We start from the raw sequence: 20,086 nt of genomic DNA, 5'->3' as shown, positions 1-20,086 counted from the left end.
CTCAGCCTCGGCTCCTCATCCTAAAATGATTTTCTAGGTTTGGTCTGCCCACAGCTTAAACCTTGGGATTTGCCTGGTGTGATGCTACCCAGAACTGGGTGCTAAGGTGACATCACTCAGGTGTCCCCCTTAAGAGAATTCCTGAGAGATAATAGTAAATCCACAATGGTTCACTATCAGGTTGAATCCAGGGGTTCACAATCAGTCTTTCATCCTTCTTCTCCTCCAAAAATTCAGTTTGCTTTGCACTTTGAAGTACTAAGTTGATCCTCATCTAATTCAGCCAGCAATGATTAACTCTTAGCTCCATCTTGGGCTGCTAAGTGATTAGAAGCAGTCAAAGTTTTTTTTCCAAATAAAGCCTAAAAGTGTTGCAGTCCTCCTGTGGAATAAGATCATGGTATTTATCCTTATTTTACAGATGTGTAAACTGAGGTCTGGATTGCACAGGAGGCTGATAGCAGAAGTCTTCTCTCTGAAGATGAAGACAGAAGAACTGAGGCTTTCAAGCTTGCTTTTTTTCTGTATTTGGGGGTGGGAGGGGCTCTCTTTTAGGTGTGTGGGAGGCATTTTCCCTTTGTGCTTCTGTTTTGCTGTGTCAGGAAGTGACTGAAGTCTTGTCTATAGTTACTACTATTATACACAATCCCAAAGCTCAAAGGGTTTGGATATGTGTGCTGAAAAACTCTGGCAGTCTCTTCATACCTGCACCCTAGAAGTCAGCAAGTGTTGACCAATGCAAGGAAAAGCTCAGAAACGTTTTATTTCTCCAGGTTGGGTGCAAGAAGAGTTTGCAAAACAGCTGTCAATCACAGTGTGCTCTAGGGCTCATGGGATACAACCCTTATTTCTCTGATAGATCTCTTTACATTTGCTGAGTTTCTCTCCTTGTAATGCTATCAGTGTCTCTTGAAGAACTTCGGCAGGCTTGGTTTAGTCTAGCCTTTCAGCCTACAAGCCCATAAGATTCTGGCTATGTAAGTAGTGACATTTAGTTTGCTCAAAGGCAGCCTACCCCAGTGAAGCTGCCCTTAGGGAGACACTGGGTCTAATCCTGCCTCTGCCTCACCCTCTCATTTTTGCAGAGAAGAAGGTCTGCTTGTTTGCAGCGCTGTCCAAAGCCCTGCCAGGATTTTGTGTTTGCCCGTAGCCACTATGTTTACGCTAGTAAGTCATAGAATTATCATATGAAGACCGGCTGAGAGAGTTGGGCTTGTTCAGTCTGGAGAAGAGAAATCTCTGGGGTGACCTAGTTGCAGAGTACCAATGTTTAAAGGGGTCCTACAGGAAAGTGAGAGAGGGACTATTCACCAAGGATAGGTGATATCACCAAGGATATGGATAGGACAGGGGAAATGGCTTCAAGCTGAAAGAGACCAGGGTTAGGTTAGATGTTAGGAAAAAATTCTTTACTATGAGGGTGGTGGAGCCCTGGCACAGGGTGCCCAGAGAGGCTGTGGAAGCCCCAGCCTCTTGTGTCTACTGTGTATATACAACCTTCAGGAGCCATAGTTTTAGGGAGGACGGTGCAGGACCTTTTACATTCAGACCATCTATTTGAACCAACTGGAAACTGGAGCCAGCAGAGCAAGGTATCACAGAGATGGGTACTGGGGAAGAAGTACAGGAAGGGGTCATGCTGTGGGGAGAAAAGTTGCCTTCTGCATTGCTTCCCAGCTTCAACGTGGTGTTGGTGGAAACCTCACCAACCATCCCTCAGCATGGGAGTATCTGATGGGGAGAGGCAGAGTGGGAGAAGATGTGGAAAGTGTCAAAAACGAGAAGGTAAAGCAAGAGAGGGAGAAACTTCTGAGAGGTGGTGATGTGAGAAGGAGAGAGTCTGCAGGTCTGAGCTGTAAACACAGAGCATCTAAGATGAGAGGTTGCCTGGGGAAAAGGCCTAAGGGTGACTGAGGGTGATGGACAAGAAGCAAGATGTCAGTGGACCATCCATCTCCAGCAAAAATGCCCGCCTCAGGGTTGTGGCTGGACGTGCAATATCCTTCTGTGAGGGGCATGTCAATCCTATGCCATCGGTGGCAGTGAAATGGAGTCAGGGTCTGGGCAGGAGGTGGTTTTTGGTCCTCTGCCATTATCATTTTATTTTGTTCAGACTTTTCCCACTGGTGAGCTGGAGCCTTTCTCCTCCCCCTCTCCATTCCCCTGTTCATTACTACATTGCCTCTGAGCAGAGAGAGACCAATCTCCTGGCATGTTAACTTGAAGAGCATCACTGTAGGAGACATAAAGAGGGGGAGAAAGCTGGAGAAGGAGGGGCATAAAAACAAGACATAAAAACGTGGGGAGAAGCAGGAGGCGAAGATGATGAAGGGAAGAGTGAAAGCAGCACAAGTGGGAGGGAGAGTCACATTTCTCAGGTGCAGAGAGAGAAGTGTGTGTGTGTGGGGGGGGAAACACAAAGCACACACACCAAAAATTGGTAATTTGCAGAGTGCAGAGAACAAGTATGCACCAGACAGCACGGGGAGATGGTGGCGGCTTTGTTAAGTGTAGGGAGCGATGCGGCCCGTTGCTAAGGTTACCGCTTCCAAGGACAAGTTGAAATAACTCTTTACCTTTGTTCTGTGCTGGGTTGTCAATGTTGAAATTCCCGTTCCACACGACCGTCAGCTCCACTGGCAGGCTGTTAATCTCCATCCCTTCGTAGGAATACTACAAGTGGCAGAGGAAAAACAGAGAAAACCCCAAACTCAGACTTACGTGGTACGCAGAGGTGGGGAGGGGATGGATGGGATGAGGTAAGAAGTGGTGCTGCAGGTTGAGAACAAGAGAACTGGAGCTATCAGCTACCTCCCTAATCACCATTACCTGCCCAAAAGCCATGGGACGTTCTCAGAGTTGTGGTCCTCAACAGAGCAAGCCATGCCCCTCTCAATAGCCTGCTTTGCTATTAGGTGAATATATGTGATTTAAGCATGTTTATTTGTAGTAGGATTTATCTTGGCAATCTGCCTTTTGGGAGCTGAGTAGAGCCTCGAAGAATATTTTGCCAGCTCTTGGGTGCACCTCTAAGGTGTACATTATGCATCCAAATATATCTCTGCTGTGTAGTCCACAGAAGCTGAGTGCATATGTAAGCTGATCTACACTACTGATGTTTTTGGAGAACTTTTGGAAGCTGAGTGAGGCCTCAGAAGGCAGGGAACCAGCATATTATGGAAATACCTTAAAAAAGGGGAAAATGGAGGTTCTGTGTAATTATAGACCTGTCAGCCTAACTTGGCTTCCCAGAAAGAAAGTACATCAAATTATTAAACAATCAATTTATAAGCACCTGCAAGATGATAAGTTGATAAAAATCAGCCAGCATAGATTTGTCAAGAACAAATTGTGTCAACCCAATCTAATTTCCTTTTTTGACAGGCTTAATGGCTTTGTGGATAAAGGGGAAGCAGCAGATGTGATTTGTCTTGATTTCAGTAGGGTATTTGCTACTGTCCTACAGGAGATTCCTATAAACAAAATAGGAAAATATGACTTAAAAGAAGTCACCCTAAGGTATATGGAAAAGCTGCACCACCCAAAAAAAAAAAGAAGTCAGATAATTCAATGTAAGGCTTGGAAAGTGTTTTAAATGGAGCATTGTCCTGGGTCTGGCATTATTCAGTATTTTCTGACTCAGATGATAAACTACAGGTTTCATGAAAGTCACTGTTTTGGGAGAGGGGTGCAAGAACATCCAAAAGCAGGGTTAAGAATTCAAAACAAACTTCACATATTGTAGAAGCAAGCCAGAATCAACAAAGTGAAATTCAATACCAGCAAATACCGAGTGTTCTTCAGTAGGAGAAATCAATGGAAACAAATATGAAATTGGAGTGACTGGCCAGTGCTGCAGGAAAGGGCCTGGGGACTGCTGAAGATCACAAACAGATTGTGAATCAACAATGCCATATTGCTGCCAAAACCCCAAGCAATTCTCATTTGGGGATGTATTAGATAGAGTTTGTTACATACGTAAAGCCCCGGGAGGCAATTATTTTTCGCTGCTCAGAACCAGAAAGGCTTCAGCTGGAGTAGGAGGTATCCAGTTTCCAGCAAATATGTATTAAAAAAAAAGCCACAGAAATCTTCTGAGTTGGACAAACTTAAACAAACACTTGTCAGGCCCAGTCAAGGTAGAGATTTTGGCCTTAACAAAGGAAATGGAAGCTGATCTCTGGAGGCACTCCCCACTTGAAGAGCTCTCTGACACATGATGCTTAGCATGGTTTTTTTTCAGCTAGATTTTGGGTTATCATAAGCTAGTTCACACAGTGTTCAACCAGTTGCCTGTCAGATTCCACTGGTCACTTTCCTCAGCAGCCTCCATCCAAAACTTCAGCTAAAGTCAAGAAAACTCATAATAGGATGGGACATAATGGGAACAAAGGAAGAAGGAGAGAAACACTTAATGTCTGCTATTATTACTGACCACAGTGGACATGAGGATTTATCTTGCTGAGATCAGGAATTTCCCACTGTACTGGGATCTACAGTGGGACACACTCCTTTTAAAGTAGTATGTTTTCCCCACCACAAGGTTAAACATAATTAAGCTGCTTGGTTTTGTTGGGTATGTTTTAGAGATTACTAAAGGTTTCCCTGCCCCTCAGCATCATTTTTGACAGAGATGCCAAAGCTCTGAGCATTTAGAGGTAGGTTTTTCTCTATCCATTAATTGCCATATAACTGCAGATTAAATCATATAAAGTGATTTCTGTCCATTACCTCTGTGCCAATTTCTCTTTGGACAAACTAAACATAATTAACCACTAATCTGCAAGACTCTGTGATTACGATCTAGTTGTAGGGTATTAATGGGTATAAGCTTTGTGGTTACCATGGAGGTAAAGAGCAGCTGCAGGTTAGCAGAGTCCTTTGCAATAGGGTTGTACCCGCCAGTCTCATTCAATATTAGCATTTTTATGACACTTCTAGGTGTCACTGCCAGCAAGATGCAAGATGATGCAGAGCTGCTTGGACTCACAACGTTGGCTTTCCACAGCTTTTTGGAGCTAGGAGCAAGGATGGAGAGACAGGAAGAGGGAGAAGTAGAGAATAATTAATCTTCTGCCACTCAGGAGCTTTGCAAATGCCTGCTTTGCACAGCACTTTGTAAATGCTAATTGGGAATGGGAAAGAGCATATACTGGTCACCTTTAAATCAGAAGTTGAATCTGTAGGTGCCTGAGAAAGTGATACAGTCTGCCTCAGCAGAGCCCCGTGTGTGTGTTGGGATTTAGCTGTTAGCAGAGCCTAGACAGGGCTGCAGCAGGACGGGTAGCTGGAGTCCCCTAGAGCCTTTCATCCCACTGAGGATCTGAGCTCCAGCTGCAGGAGACCAGCTGGGACTTTAGAATTTATCTGTCTGCAGCACTGGGGGCAAATACATACTAGACTCATTAACTCAGCAAACTTGATCCAGAATTGGAAACGGATGCAAGGGAATAAACAACAGGCTCCCCATGGAAGAGCTCCAAGGATGAAGCTGGCTGGGGGATGGAATGAAGATGCTTACACTGCCATGCAAGGCCTGCTCAGACAGCTCATGGGCTGCACGGCAGCCAAACAGAGGACTTTGCAAAGTACCAGCAAGCAAATGCTCCATCCTTTTCAGACCACAGGAGCCGCTAACTCATTGTGACCCTTGTTCAAAGCTCACTGAACTCAATAGGAGTCTTTGAAAAGGATTTGCTCAGCTGTAACAATAAGATGGATATTTCAGAGAAGGAAAAAGGGGATGATGTATCGACCTCCAGGACTAATAGCAGAGCTTCCTGGATACTCCTGCTAAGAGCATTCACACTGTCAGGGCTTGTATGGATGTGTTGCTTTGCACAACTTTCTCCAACACAGGCAAAACTGTTCAAAAGGGGTAAATCTGACCCGTAAGTCCACCAATTTGGATTCCCACAATGCAAATCAAATCAAAGCAGAAAATTATAGGCAATTTAGAGGCCTAAACTGAGAAAGAGAGGCTGCCCTTCCAGCAAGGCAGACTGGCTCTCATCAGGAGATGACAAAAAGCTGCTAGAAGGAGCTGTTGTGATTCACAGGAACAACACAGCGTGTTTTGAACTCCCAAGTAGCATTTCTTTGTCTCTTAAAGTCTTTAATAATATCAGATATTCTTGCAACACAGGTTGAGCCCATCACCTCACTTGTCCATTTTGCCTTGTACTCAGTGGTTTAACATGGTGTATGCAAGATAGCATAACCACATCGACTGAAGTTCACCACCCTCCAGCAGAGATGATGGCTGAAGAATGACAGCTATCCATTCCACAACAGCTATGCAAACATTAGCAGTGCAAAGATAGTTTGCATTTCAGAAATCTGCAAATTCCTTGGGTTTTTTTCTGGGCTTCTTGTTGCCCTTCATTAAGGGAACTCAGCTTCACAGACCTCGGAGCTCTGCGGCTTGTGTGAATCCACAGTCATGCTTGACCTCTTGCTGCATCCTGCTGAGATGTTGTATCACTGGGTAAAGCCCTTTGGTAGTTTGTCTTGGGCACATTTAGGACCATAAACTAAGAGCTGTTACATGGTGTTTCCCCCTTGTACCTCAAACATGTCCAATAGAATCCTAGAATCTCCTGAGCTGGCAGGGACCCATAAGGATCATCAAGTCCAACTTCTGGCTCCACACAGGGCCAGCTAAGTCAATAGTGGGGAAACATCTGCAGACAAACATAATTTCAGTAGCATTTCAGTGCTGGTCTGTTTTCCCTGACAACACAAAACCCCACTTCTGTAATTAGGAGCTCGGGCCTGGCTATTGACTCCTGTATGTGGCTCTGCCACCAACCCCTTGTGTGATCCTGTGCAAATAATTTGCATCCTTTTATTAGCAATAAACAATAGGAGAAAATTTATCCACAGTCATCCCTTCTCCTTGGGCTTTTTTCTTCCCAGAGCTGCAACTGAATTTTTTGTGTCTGGATATCACGCAGGACAATCGACACTACATCATGTTTGGGGTTTGAATGTAGATAAATAAAAATGCTGCATCATAACAATTGAGATGTGTATGTTCATCACACAGCCCCGTGCTTGTCTTCCTTTGGCCACCCATAAACATGTTTTCCCACAGTTTCTGTGACTAGTTCCTCATTTATTCATTTGGCTCTGTTTGGTTGGGATTTTTCTCATCACTCCCTCTACTGTGAGAGCCACTCCACAGAGTCAAATACCCCTGAGATCTTTTGCTTAAGCACACTGATGTGACAAAACAAGTTGCTTTTCCTATCCCTGAGTTGCACAGCACTTTGAGCTGTACCATCTCAGGTCTCATGATGCACAGACCTGAAGGTCTGAAGGTCTGAAGACACAAGTGAAAGAGCTTGAGGCAAATTACCAGGAGGGATTTTGCTGATAGAAATCAGTGTGTGTGGTGCCTGTGTGTGCCATGGCCAGGCAGTGGGTGGGCTCACACCAAGGAGTGATGAGGGTATAGTCATTGAAGCAAGTAAAAGCAATGAACCAATGGTTAGGTGTGTCATGTCTCACCCATCTCCCTGTTTCTCATGCCAAAGGCTGCTGATATCGGGCTGATTGCAAGTCCTGGGGATCCCACTGTTTTGCCCTGGGGAGATTGCTCTCTGCCCTAATAGATCTAGCAAATTCAGCCATTCCTGCTGATGTTTTTGCTTACTTATTTATATGCCTCCTTAGCTCTCCTCCTTTTCATTTCCTCCCATCACTCTGTGTCCAGACTGTCGGCAGAGGTATCATAAGTGCAATAAGAAATGGCAGGCAGGGTCTCTCTGAGTGATAATTGCGTGCCTTGGGTGGTGTGATAGAGGACAAAGCCCAGAGCTGAGAGTCTCAAACCACTTGACAAGAACAATAATTGTCCCGAAGCGTGCTGCCTGCAGTGACTTATTGCTGTTATCAAATGAGATATCTCCAGGAAAGACAGGGTAGAGACAGAGCTGGCTATTGACTGGACCGAGCACCTAGACACCATTAGTGCTGGGTATGACATTACTGACAGACCATCAGGTAGGTTGCTCCCACCTGGGTGTCCTTACAGCATCCTTTAACTGAAGTTGGACCCACTTAGAAAAGCACCTGCTTAAGGTGGCTTTGATCTCAGCTACCCTGGTGTAAATCCTGAGGGGCCAAGCAGTGGAGAGCCAGAGTTAAGGGAATGCATTGTTTTTCCTGATCCTATCCTGTGTGCAAGCAGGAAAACTCCTGCATTTTGCAGAAATTACTCTGCACGAGCTGCCTTTGAGCTGGTGTGTGATGGGAGGGGGAAGATCTTGCGGCTTATGAAGGAAAACAAGCCAAGAATGATTGCTTAGTCTAGCATGCATCACCAACAGAAAGATCTGCTGGCAGGGTAGCATCCCTTCAGGGACACACCATCACAACACATCCTCCCACCCTCCTTTGGATCTTCTCCAAGCCTGCAATGCAGGTGCTACATTCAGTGTCTCATCCAGTGACTCTGCTGAGTAAAAAGCTCTGTCGAAGGGGGCTGATTCAATTTGCAAACAAGCTCATAGGGCTGTTTCTAAAGCCAGGTGACCCTCGGAGCAGAGGCTCGTTGTAGCACAGTGGCTCCAGACTGAATGCTAATTCTGTCAGGGAAGGAAATAATCATGATGGAGACATATCTACAGCACTCCTTCCCTATTGTCTGTGTGTTCTCTGCCACCTGCTCAAACAGAGATGGGGCTTCTCTGTTCCCTTTTGTTTGTATCTGTGTGAATGTTTCTTTCTTTTGTCTGGCTCTCCCTTCCACATCTCTTTCTCTCAGTGGCTGGCAAATTCTGAACAACAATGAAATAACTCAGAAAAAGAAAAGAAAAAAAAAGAAGAAAGAAAAGAACTCAAATCAGAGAGTGAAAGTGTGTCCAAAAGAAAAGGGAAGAAAAGAGAAGGAAAGAGAAGGAAGAAGAGGCAGAAAACAGGATATAAAATAGTTGAGTTTATTGTAAAATAAGCTCTCTCCCTGGAGAAGAGAGAGGTCCACCTGAGCCACCACTAAACATGGGACAGGTTGTCCTACAGACATCATGCAGCTATGAGGTCATGGAGTGCCTTTGCATTAGCCTGAGATTTAGCTTTGCCACCCTGTACAGCTCAGGAGTAGCCTTCATTCTGGCATGAAAACCAACTTTAAAATCAATGTGGTGCTGTTGCAGCAGTCAGGCATCGTGTGACCAAATGCAGCTGGGGATTCATTGAAGTCCACTTCTCCAGTTCTAGGCTGGTAGCATGGTAATAATATCCATCACCTCTCAAAACCAGGTTCATCTATGTGATACCACAGACTCAGATGCTGAGAGGGACCCTCCAGGACTGCTGAGGCAGTCAGTGCCCAGCTATGCTTAAATCCATCCTGAGATAACTCATACTGAAGCCTATGTGTGCCAGAGAAGTCAAGGCTCTAAAGGGCAGCTGCTCTCTTTCCTGCTAAGACTTTTTGTACAGACACATAGATTCTGCCCAGGACCATCTAATGCCCCTTTAGCCACAGGTTTTACACCATTGTAAAACTGCAATTTATTTATTTATTTAAAAGTGTAATGCTTTCTTAATGTCTCAAGCCATCCCTTTCTGTGAAACATCAAACCCACATGCTCACAGCCCACTAACCAGTAACAAAAATCAAGGGCGGGGGAGAGGAGAACAAAGAAACAAACACAAGAGTCTTGTTGGGTAGCTGTTTGTTTGCAACAGATCGTGAAATGTGTGAATTGTCTGTAATCATCAGCATGCTGCTTAATGCAGCAGAATATGTTGTGACGGATTTTAACAAGCGCTGCCCGGCATGGAGTGGCAGAGCTGCAGTGAAGTGGCTACAGCCTGTAATTAGCTCTTTGAGTAATAAATCATCTCGTAGTACAGCAATGAGAATGACTCAAATGCATGTCTGGGAGAGGTGAATCTCATGGAGAAACCTCTGGAGAAGCAGTGCTAGGAGACCACTGTTGCACACCTGTATGGCTCCTGGCAGAGGCCAGCGTTTGTCCCCCACACTAGAGGTGTTGTTGTGACTCACACAGGGAGGGAGCTTGCTGCTTCTGAGCTGCAGATGGGGAAGCAGAGGTGGGCAGAGGCAAAGAGCCTAACAAAAGGTCATATGGTGAGTCAGTGGCTGGAGGAAGGTTTGACTCACACCTCATGATTCTTTTGACCTATTACGTGCTGGCATCCATCAGACTCTTTATGTGGGAGTTTCTACGTCCTATCACCTGCACTCCCCAAAATAATGATAAATCTCAATATTGACATGAACACCTGTCCCTTTGGGAACCCTACTGGATGAACACAAGGTTGTGGCACTGTGAGGAACTGGGCAGGTTAAGCTGAAAATAACGTCTATGAGTCATGGCTAAGGTGCTCCAGCACAGCCAAATGCTGGGATCCAAGGTCAGGAGCAACTACTGTGTGGTGACACTAGCCAATCTAAAGACCAAAAAGGGCAGTTTGCAAGCTACTAGACACTCTTTCTTTGACTGTGGCTGAAATCAGGTAGGCAATAAGGTAAAAAGGGCTGTGACACACCCCCAGACCCCACTGTGACAGTGCTGGAAGCACTCGTGGTTCTCCTTGCCCTCTGCACCCCTCCCAAACATGCAAGACTTGCTCACCGAGGTGTTCTGGCACTGCACACTGGAGCTGTTGAATCTCAAGGCGGGCACCCGCTGCTCATTGCCCTGGATGTTCAGGATGCACTCATAGCCTCGCTGACCCGACTGTGGCTGGGGCAGGTTCTTGGCCTTCAGCGTGATCGGCTTGACCACTTCCACCGGCACCAGGATCTTCTCTGCCTGCAACAGTTGGGGACAGTCCTGGGGAGAGAGGAGACAACATGCTGAGCCAATACATGGGTTTCCCAGCCCCAGGTGGAGTCCTCTGATGCTTCTCAACCTCCTCACTTCAGGCTTCACTTCCACTGATTACAAATCCTTTGCATCTCCCTGGGCCTCAGCCTATTACAAGGGTATTCAAGGAGCATTACCAGGAAAGCTCAGATAAACAGGTGAGGGAGGATTTATTTTACAGACCATCCTTTGCTATCTCCCTTGTTTGCGCTACAGGCTTTCCAGCCTTCAGGAATCGAGGAAGTTACCTTGGTCCTTTTTAATACCTGCCCTGTTTATCAGGTAGTAGGGAAGCAATCATGTCCCCTCCAGGGACTTAGCCTGGTTGCAATGCCATGACATGAGAAGCGAATAAAGCAAAATCTAAGCATAATTCCTTGCCTCTCTAACAGCCAATGTTCCACTGTTCAAGGCACAGGTCCAGCTAACTCCAGCAAGACATGTTGTAAACTACAGAAGGCTGTTAAAAAGTTTGTTTTGGCTTAGAAAGGGGCCAGAATATTTATTACAGATCGATCCAGCTTCCAAGAAACAACTGTGTGTTGAGATCCTGGTACAAAAAAGACAAGGATCTCTTGGAAAGAGCCCAGCAGAGGGCCACAAAGGTGATTAAGGGGTTGGAGCATCTCCCCTGTGAGGAAAGGCTGAGTGAGCTGGGGCTGCTCAGCCTTGAGAAAAGAAGACTGAGAGGGGATCTGATCAATGTTTATAAATAACTGAAGTGTGGGAGGCAGAGGGAAATGGGCAGCCTCTTCTCAGTGGTCTGTGGGGACAGGACAAGGGGCAATGGCCTCAAGTTGGAGCACAGGAAGTTCCGCCACAATATGCAGAAGAACTTTTTCCCAGTGAGGGTGAGGGAGCCCTGGGACAGGCTGCCCAGGTGGGTGTGGAGTCTCCTTCTCTGGAGATATTCAGGACCCATCTGGACACTGACCTGTGCGACCTGTCCTAGGGACCCTGCTTTGGCAGGTGGGTTGTACTCGATGATCTCTGGAGGTCCCTTCCAACCCCTACAATTCTGTGAATGCCTTGGAAAGGCTTGCCACCATTTCACAAAAGATGGAATGTTAAATCACTAATCCAGTGCCTCTTGGTGGGTCCTACACACAGGTAGAGCTCTATCTGGGCACCCAAAGCTGCAATGCAGAAGGCTGTATTCAAATTCTCATTAATTTGCACAGCTGTGGTTGGAGAAACAACGCACTGTTTCTTCATGGTACAATCAGGCAATTGCAAGCTGTCAAATTCAGGCATTCTAGGAAGCTATCAGCTCTTTAGGAAATTACTGCAGCATTCGCCTGGCTAATCCAAGGCAATTTGATATTAAATGGGATCCCTTAAAAAAGCACTACAACAGGCTACAAAGCGTAAGCATGCCATGTGCAGAGACCACGCTGTCACTCACGTCTGTCTGTCCTATCTCTTAAGTCCTTTCAGCCAAGAGAAAGCCTGTCCCCCCCTTTTTCTTCTCTGCACTGTATTTGGCACACTGCCTGCTCTCTGGTAGAGCACCACGGAATCGTGATGGTGCAACCACCCTCTCCAGTTCAGAGAGCAATGCCATTTCAGTCTGTCCTGCCCAACGTTAAAGCCAGATCCATTCGGTGCAAGCAGAGACAGGGAACTTGCACAAAGACTTGCAATGGTAATCTTTAGATGTGGGAAAGGAATGGCAGGAGGAAAATGATTGATCCATGGCTGGAAAATAGGGAAAAGGAATAAAAAAAGCTGTAAAGTGGAATTTATGGTTTGTGATAGCCTGGGAGCTTGTTAAAGCAGATGGTAGAAGCATCTTACTGAAGCAAATACCTTAGGAAGATAAAGAAATGGATTAGATGTGTAACATCTGCAGTTACACCAACCAGGGATAGAATTACAAGAGCCACCAATCATCACACTGTGGGTGTGAGCTGATCCGTGACTGGGAGCATGATCCGTGACTGGGGGCATGAAGAAAATCCAGTAACTGCCCAGTACATCACTACAGTGAAGTCCAGAAGCCTTCCTCAGTCCACAAGGAGGGTGTGTCTCAGAAGGGATGCCAGACTGAAGAGTCCTTTGGAGCAACCTGATTTGTCATCTGCATTTATAGGGTCATAGTAACAGTACTCAACTGCTACTGATGGATTTTATTTGGCTTTGTCTAGTCTAACAGCAGAACCAAGGCAGAGAAGCAGTCACCAAAGCTGTGTGGAGATTAATGGTCTTGGGTCTGGTGGCAATTTGTCTGAGCTGATCTGGAACAAGGTCTAGCTTAATATGTGCTACCAAGGGCTGAGGATTAATAGGCCATCACATTAACCTGGCTGGATGGTGTAAGGATTTGAAATAGCAAGCCCATGTGGTACTGCATTGCAGTGATGAGCTTTACCAACATAATTTTCTGCAGTCTTGGTGAGTCTGGTGCTGAGCAGCACTTTAACAAGCAGATATGTGTGAGAAGGCTCAAAGAAGCCAAACATCTGAGTAGTGGAAACTGCTTTATGCCCCATCATGCACAAGACACAGGCAGTGTGGAAAGTGGCTGTGTTTGACTCCCAGGGGAGCTTGAGGAGCTACACCCTCTTTTGACACTCTCTGCTGTTGTCCTGTTCCATGATGAAACATCCCCAGGGAACTACTAGAGCTGAAGCACAACGGTTCAAGTGTCACAGAAATGTTTATCTTGACAAAAGGACAAGGCTTGACAGTCTAGGAAGTCTTTCTAACCTAGAATCCAGTGGTCCTACCCCATCAAGACAGATCAGGTTTAAGGCTAGCTGCAGGGTAACTAGCTACTCAGCATAAGAAAGTGAGGCCTAATATAACCCTGGGTGTCTTGGACCTAGGAAAACCCAGGAAGTGGACAAGGCTGTATGAAAACAAGAGTGAGGTTATCCCATTCTGATCATGCCAGCAGATACCACATGAAAATACTGATAGGGACTGCATGGCTTCAATCCCCCCTGAATCATCCCCTTCACCTGCCCGACACATCCTAAGGCCTCTGAATCATTTCTCTCTCTCTCTCTCCTGGACTAAGAAAAGACCTTGGCAACATCTTCTTCATTTTTTTTTTTCCTCTCCAGATACAGGAGTTGAGAGAGATGCATTGGCAGAGTGAATCAGTGGGACAGGAAGATGGGAAAGCCCTATCTGCTGCTGAGCAGCCATTTCCCAAGAGCGAGCATTTCGCTTGACATCTATCAACCAGCAAAAGCCTCTGAAGGGAGCTGGAGGATGGGGGTTAGAGATAGTCCACTATGTTACCTGCAGGCCAATCCCAGCTCCGCAGGCAGGTCTTTCTTGTCTAGCTTTATCCTGTGTACCCCCCCAACACTGGTGCTGTAACCTTTCTGATAACACTTGTTTCAAGTTCATTAACAAGCAGTGATTGCAGCAGCCCCAAAACAGGATTCGTTTGCATATAAAAAGCTTTGCAGTGCTGTGAGGAAGTTCATTATAGATAATTGAAGAGGCAAGCGCCATAAAGAGGAAATCCTCCCAATGTGGCTTTATCTGATTGACCTAATGTTCTTTCTAATTGAAACGGGGAGGGGGGGAAAGGCAATTTCATTGGGTGATGTACTGCATAAAACCTCGGAGCTTGAACTAGGCTCTGGGTTTGAATTCAAACATAGTCCTTGTTTTGCAGCCTGTGACAAACCCTACTCAGTCAGCTCTGGATGCCTTTTATATTTGAGGGTAAAACATTAGCCTGCTCAAAGCAGACCCTGCAGAAGGATCCTTAAAAAAAGTTATCTTGGACATTTTCCAACACAGGTAGTTACTCTTCACCTTTCATCTTCAATGGACATCCCCTAGGTTGGAAAAGTACAGTTTTCACATAGCATCATAGAATCATCGAGGTTGGACAAGACCTTCAAGATCATCAAATCCAATCATCAGCCCTACACCACTAAACCATGTCCAGAGGCTCCTTATCTACCCATTTTTTGAACACCCCTATGGACAACAACTTTACCATTTCCCTGGGCATCCTGTTTCAATGCTTCGCCACTCTTTTGGTGAAGAAATTTTTCCTAATATCCAATCTAAACCTCTGCTGATGAAACTTGAGACCATTTAGTCCTGTCCTATTTCTAGTTACCTGGGAGAAGAGACCAACAGACCAACACCCGCTTCACTACCATGACTTGATGGAAACAAAAACATCCACTGGCAACTAACTTACCAAGGAAGGACACAATCCTATCCCTTTTCTCTCTGGCATTTGATAAAGTAAAACTTTCCACCAACTCTAAGGAGAGCTGCTTCAGATTTTAGAGGAGGCAAAATTCAGTTCAATCTGTACCAGGGCAAAGCATATGAAAGCTGGCTCTTGTTGATTCATTTTGTGTCCATAGCTTCATTCTATTCCTTAAGTGCTTTCAAATGAGTCAGTCTCTTTAAAATAATATCCTCCACCTTTGCCAATTACTTGTATCAGCAGCGATGCACACCTCAAATCACCGAATTTTGCCAGTTATCAAGTCAAAGAGCTTTTGCAGTGAAAACACTGCACGAAATGGGCTGTACTCACTGGGTCAATGGTAGTTTAATTTTCCTTATTTATAACTCCTAGTAGAATGCCTACAAATGTGTTTTGCTGTAGCTTGCAGAAATAATGACATCTAAAAAATATGAGAACCCTTTCTCTCCTTTTCTCTCACATATGTGTTATGGCCCTCATCACAGCTGTACCCAAGTGAGTCCCCAGTGAGAGCCATCATGAAAATTCTGCTAAAGTGGGTGATGAAACCTCTCTGAGGCTATGTGGTCTTAGCCCTGAACTAATTAGTTTGGTTCCTTTATGGTGCTTTATACGTATATAGTTACAATTTCATGGGGATTTCATCATGCTGTTTTCTGGTGAAAGCTGGAGACTGACCAGATATTCTCAGTTATCATCCCCTCCTATGGATAAAGCACATAGGGATCTTTCACAGACTTGTGATATTGTGTGGCTTTTCTTTTAACCTTATTCATAGTTTTACTCTCTGTTACTGTTTATGGCCAGGATCACAAGCCCAAGTATCATCGAAGTCTTTTCCATTTTCCCAAAGAAAATAGGTCTGATCTATTTTGAGTAGTAGGTATCCTACATGGGAAAAGGTAAAATGTCCATGAAGGTTTAATACCCATCAATGTACCAAAAGTCTTCACCTCATATTGGTGTCCCAGTTAACTTTTCTTCCCCTGTGCAACTCTTGGCATCCAGAGCATTCAAGGGAGGGAACGGAACCTTTCCTACTTTTCCTTCATACTGCTCCCTCATGATCACTGGTAGCATTGAGCACTTGCTCCACAGCACTCCTATTGCTGGCTGCATTGTAGGCATATTTGCAAGATAAACACAACTCCTGGCAATGGATTTTCACCCTTCCTTTCCCAGAAGACTAGAAGTCATCTCCATTCAGGACTGGACATAGCAACCACCACCAATTCCTCCATTACTCATTCGAGCATCCAGATCCCCTTTCCTCCTACCATCAAAATCCATTTCTTCATCCTCAGCTTCAGGGGGGTGTGTGGTTTAAGACTTTTCTTTGAATATCCCCTCATTCAGCAAACATCTTTGTGCATTATCCAAGCCATCTTGACTGGAAGGAACGTGACCACAAAGTGAAATTAAGTGGAGTCCATAACTTATACAACCCTTTTGGGACCCCACAAGAAATGATCCTCAGACTGTTATTTACTCACTTATTATGTAAATACAAGGCAGCTTTCATTTGTATGCTCTGCTGAGCTGCAGTGTACAATTTTGCCTGTGTCCCCTATGGCTTTCTCACCCTCCCACTCTGTGCTGTAATCAAGTCAAGAGGGTAAGACTTGAGAGTCAGGGATTGAGTCTTTATGAAGTATCTAGACCACAGCATCTGGATGCTCTGCTAGTTAGATTAGACTGAAATATTAAAGTCAAAATGGACAGGGAAAGAGAAACAAAAGGCAGGGAAGGAAGGAAAAAAAGGAAAGGGAAAGCAGGCAAACAAACAACAAAAAATACATTTTAGTGGGTTTTTTTGCTATTGACTTTGGAGGAATCAGATTTCACCAGGATAAAAAGCAGGAAAACAACAGTTACAGATGAGAGGCAGCAGGGACCGCCTGTGATATATTGCCTGAACTTCTCTCTCACACCTCAACATGGTCACCCTAGGTCAGGGCTGTAACACCACCCCAGAAAAATCAGAGGCTTATTCAGCAGCTACCCTGTACTGCTGCAAGCAGGGAGCTTCAGGCTCCAGGGCTGACAAGCTGGTTCTTTGGATGAATTACTTTTAAACTCTTGCACAACCTGCCAGCCCCAGGATAATCTGGAGAAGGAAGCAGAAATGAGCTTGCATTCCCAGTGCAGGAGGGGAAAGGGGTGAGTTACAGTCCAAGTTGTGTTTACATTATTACACCACTAATTCTTAGCATCATAAAATTATATTTAAAATTTACATGAACAGTGCTAGGGAACATTATTAGGTTATAAAGTGGAATCAGGTCAATGCTTTGTTGGCAGGAGTCCAAGCTCCATAAATTTCTGGATATACTTCCCCCAAATTTACATCGGCACCAGCAGCAATCAAACCAGCTACAAAAAAGCTCACCCGGTCAAAGAATTTCTTAATGCACCATATATTTTATCTGCACTTCTTAAGTTTACAATGTTGTTAGCCTGAATGATGGTGTGCTTATTTATTGCCACAGCAAAAGTAATAATACGTGAAGAAAATGCTCAGAACTTTAAAGGCAGCTGATGAGGAAAAGGAACAGGATTTATGGGAAGTGTAAACATCTGCAGAGACAACAAAGGAATAATTGAGTCCTTGCATTGCTGTCACTTCTGGTGGCTCCTTTCTAGTTTAGAGTCTTCCATGCACTCAGGAGCACGTACCAGCTCTCTTTTCTCAGGTATTGTAAATCCTTCTGGTGCCTGGGGACTGGTGGAAGAGATTTGGTCCTGTTTAAGTTGTGTGAACCCTAGAAGGTATGTACCTCACTTGTGGCTCGCCCAGATTAGTGTGCAGGCATCACACTGTGAGAAAGGGAGACCAACAGATCAATAGCAGATCATTAACTCAGTTGCCATGGCCTCTTGGGTCCCTGCTTCAGTGCTGCAAAGGCTAGAGATGCTGGTCATTTTGGAGACTCAAAAAGCAGAAGCTAAATGACAATAACTAACCTCCTCTTGCATGGCTCACTGCTGATGGGGAGCAAAGTGACTCCCCCAAGGCCACGCAAGCAGTTCTGGGAAATGACCTGGGTCTGCTGAGAGCTGGACCCCGACCTAGGACTGTTCTGCCTCTGAAGTCAGTCCACATATCTCTGCTGATCAACATTAATGATTTTACCCTTCTTTAATTCTTTATTAATAGAGTCTTTCTCAGCTGGTCCATTATTACAAAAGGATCAAGGTCAGGCTGCCATAATTATCCAAGTACCACATTTATCCTTTTTAAATAGAGATGCAATGTTAGCTCTCTTTCAGCCCTTTGCTGCTTTGACACACTCACAGAAGGAGAAGTAATGATCTGGAGAGCAGGAGCCTTCTGGTCACTGGAGGAAGGGAAAAAATGGTAGATGATGTGCTGTTAGGTACATCTGCTCAAAGGAGAGGGGCTACTGGAGACAGGTAAGCAGTCTCAGTTCTGGTGTTTCCTAGCTGCCTGGCTATGAAATCATAATAAATATAAATGTGTGCATTGAGGAAGGTTGTGTGTGTGTCATTTGTTAAAGCAAAGCCCTGGTTATGTAGTACAGCCCTTTTGAATAACACACATAGTAAAACTGGATTGTGCAAAGCCATGGGAAGCACAGGACAGAGCAGAGGTAGCTTATAAATCAGTAATTAATTTCTTCTCTAATTATTATTATTGTTATATACATCTAAATCCCTTTCCCTCTGTCCTTCTGTTAGGACTTCCATCTGAAGTTCACAAGACCTTTCATGTATATCAAAGTACTGTGTATCCATGCATAGCAGCCCAGCAGCTCAATGAGGCTGCAGAGTTTGAGCACTGCAATAGTACCTGTTCCTGTTCATCTGCGTAGGGACCAGTGACACTGACACGTTACTCCCCAACAAAGCTGTTTCCTATACCTTTGTGCCCACAAATGGCTATTGCATGTCTAAGGGACATACTCCAGCCAACATCCCCTCAGAAGTGACAGGGACTGTCATGACAGCACTCTCAGATGGGGACTTCTGGTGTCTAGCAAGGACTGGGCCCAAGCATGTCCTAAGAGAGGGGTGAAAGTCTATTTCTCCTCTAAAGCTGCCCAATTTTATAAAGCTAGTAGGAACTTGCTACCTTTGAGAGCCCCAGACTTTGGCCCAGCTAAGAATGACCAAGAACGGTCAATGAGTTCAGAAGTCACCAGCGGAGACAGAGTAACAGATGGAACAGAGAAGCATATGCAGGCCACTTTGACACAGTCCTGCTTCCTTTAGAAACCAGGACAGAAGCCCAGAAAGTCATAAAACTTTGGCTTCCACAATGGGAAGATCGGGACAATGATACTGTGTCTCATCACCCTCCCACTTAGTGAGATCCATGACAGCATGAGATAATATCCAAGCCAAAGCAAACGGACTCATGAGCAAAGACAAGGCAAGGAAGGAGGGTCTGGGCTCAGCCTCCTGGAGATGGCCCAAACGGGGCAGAAGACACATTCCAGCATTACCCTCTATCTGCAGCTACATCCTGAGAATGCTTCTCTTTGGCCAGGAGAAGCATATGGCCTTGGTTCACATGTCCCAAAGCAGTCAAAGCAGCTGCCATTGCAATAGAGAAAAACAAAAAAACTTGCTTCAGAATCAGGCCACCACCCCATGCTAAATTCAAATGAAGAATGGCCTTTCCTCTCAACCAACTACTTTTCCCTTGAATTGCTAGGTGCTGCACAGATCCTAGCAGTCCTAACAGAGGTCCAAATAGTCAGAAAATCCAATAGGCACTCCAGGCATCCTGATGGCATGGTGCTCAGCCAGGCTATGAAACCAATATAAGTTCTTCCCGATGTTATTTCGAGGACGCTGTGTTGGGAGGGACAGATGGATATATTGCCCTGTTGTATTCTGAGATCACTTTGTCCTGTGGGATAAATAATCTTGTGTCACAAAGATGAACAGCCCAATGGTTATGAGCAACATTTAGCATGGACATGGTACGGGGTGTCAGATGCTTCTTACAATCTCCATTCAAACTAATCTCCCTGAGTTGCTACTAGAAAGTACATGAATAGGTGTGTAGGCAGGATGAACTGTT

General features: G+C 45.1%; 1 protein-coding gene across 1 annotated transcript in view; it reads right to left on the bottom strand.

The window, feature by feature from the left end:
• Positions 1-20,086, bottom strand: part of PLXNA4 (plexin A4) — a gene marked incomplete at both ends in the record, with an annotated part of 461,339 nt that overhangs the window by 76,980 nt on the left and 364,273 nt on the right. The window contains 2 exons of the mRNA XM_084267731.1: positions 2,577-2,673; positions 10,611-10,811. Of these exons, the coding sequence (XP_084123857.1) occupies positions 2,577-2,673; positions 10,611-10,811 (298 nt within the window). The remainder of the gene's footprint in view (positions 1-2,576; positions 2,674-10,610; positions 10,812-20,086) is intronic.

This window comes from Gallinula chloropus (assembly GCF_964237585.1).
Source record: "Gallinula chloropus genome assembly, chromosome: 1".
In the NCBI taxonomy this organism is placed as follows: Eukaryota; Metazoa; Chordata; class Aves; order Gruiformes; family Rallidae; genus Gallinula; species Gallinula chloropus.
The sequence above is the reverse complement of the archived record's forward strand: the minus strand, read 5'-3'. Positions and strand labels throughout refer to the sequence as shown.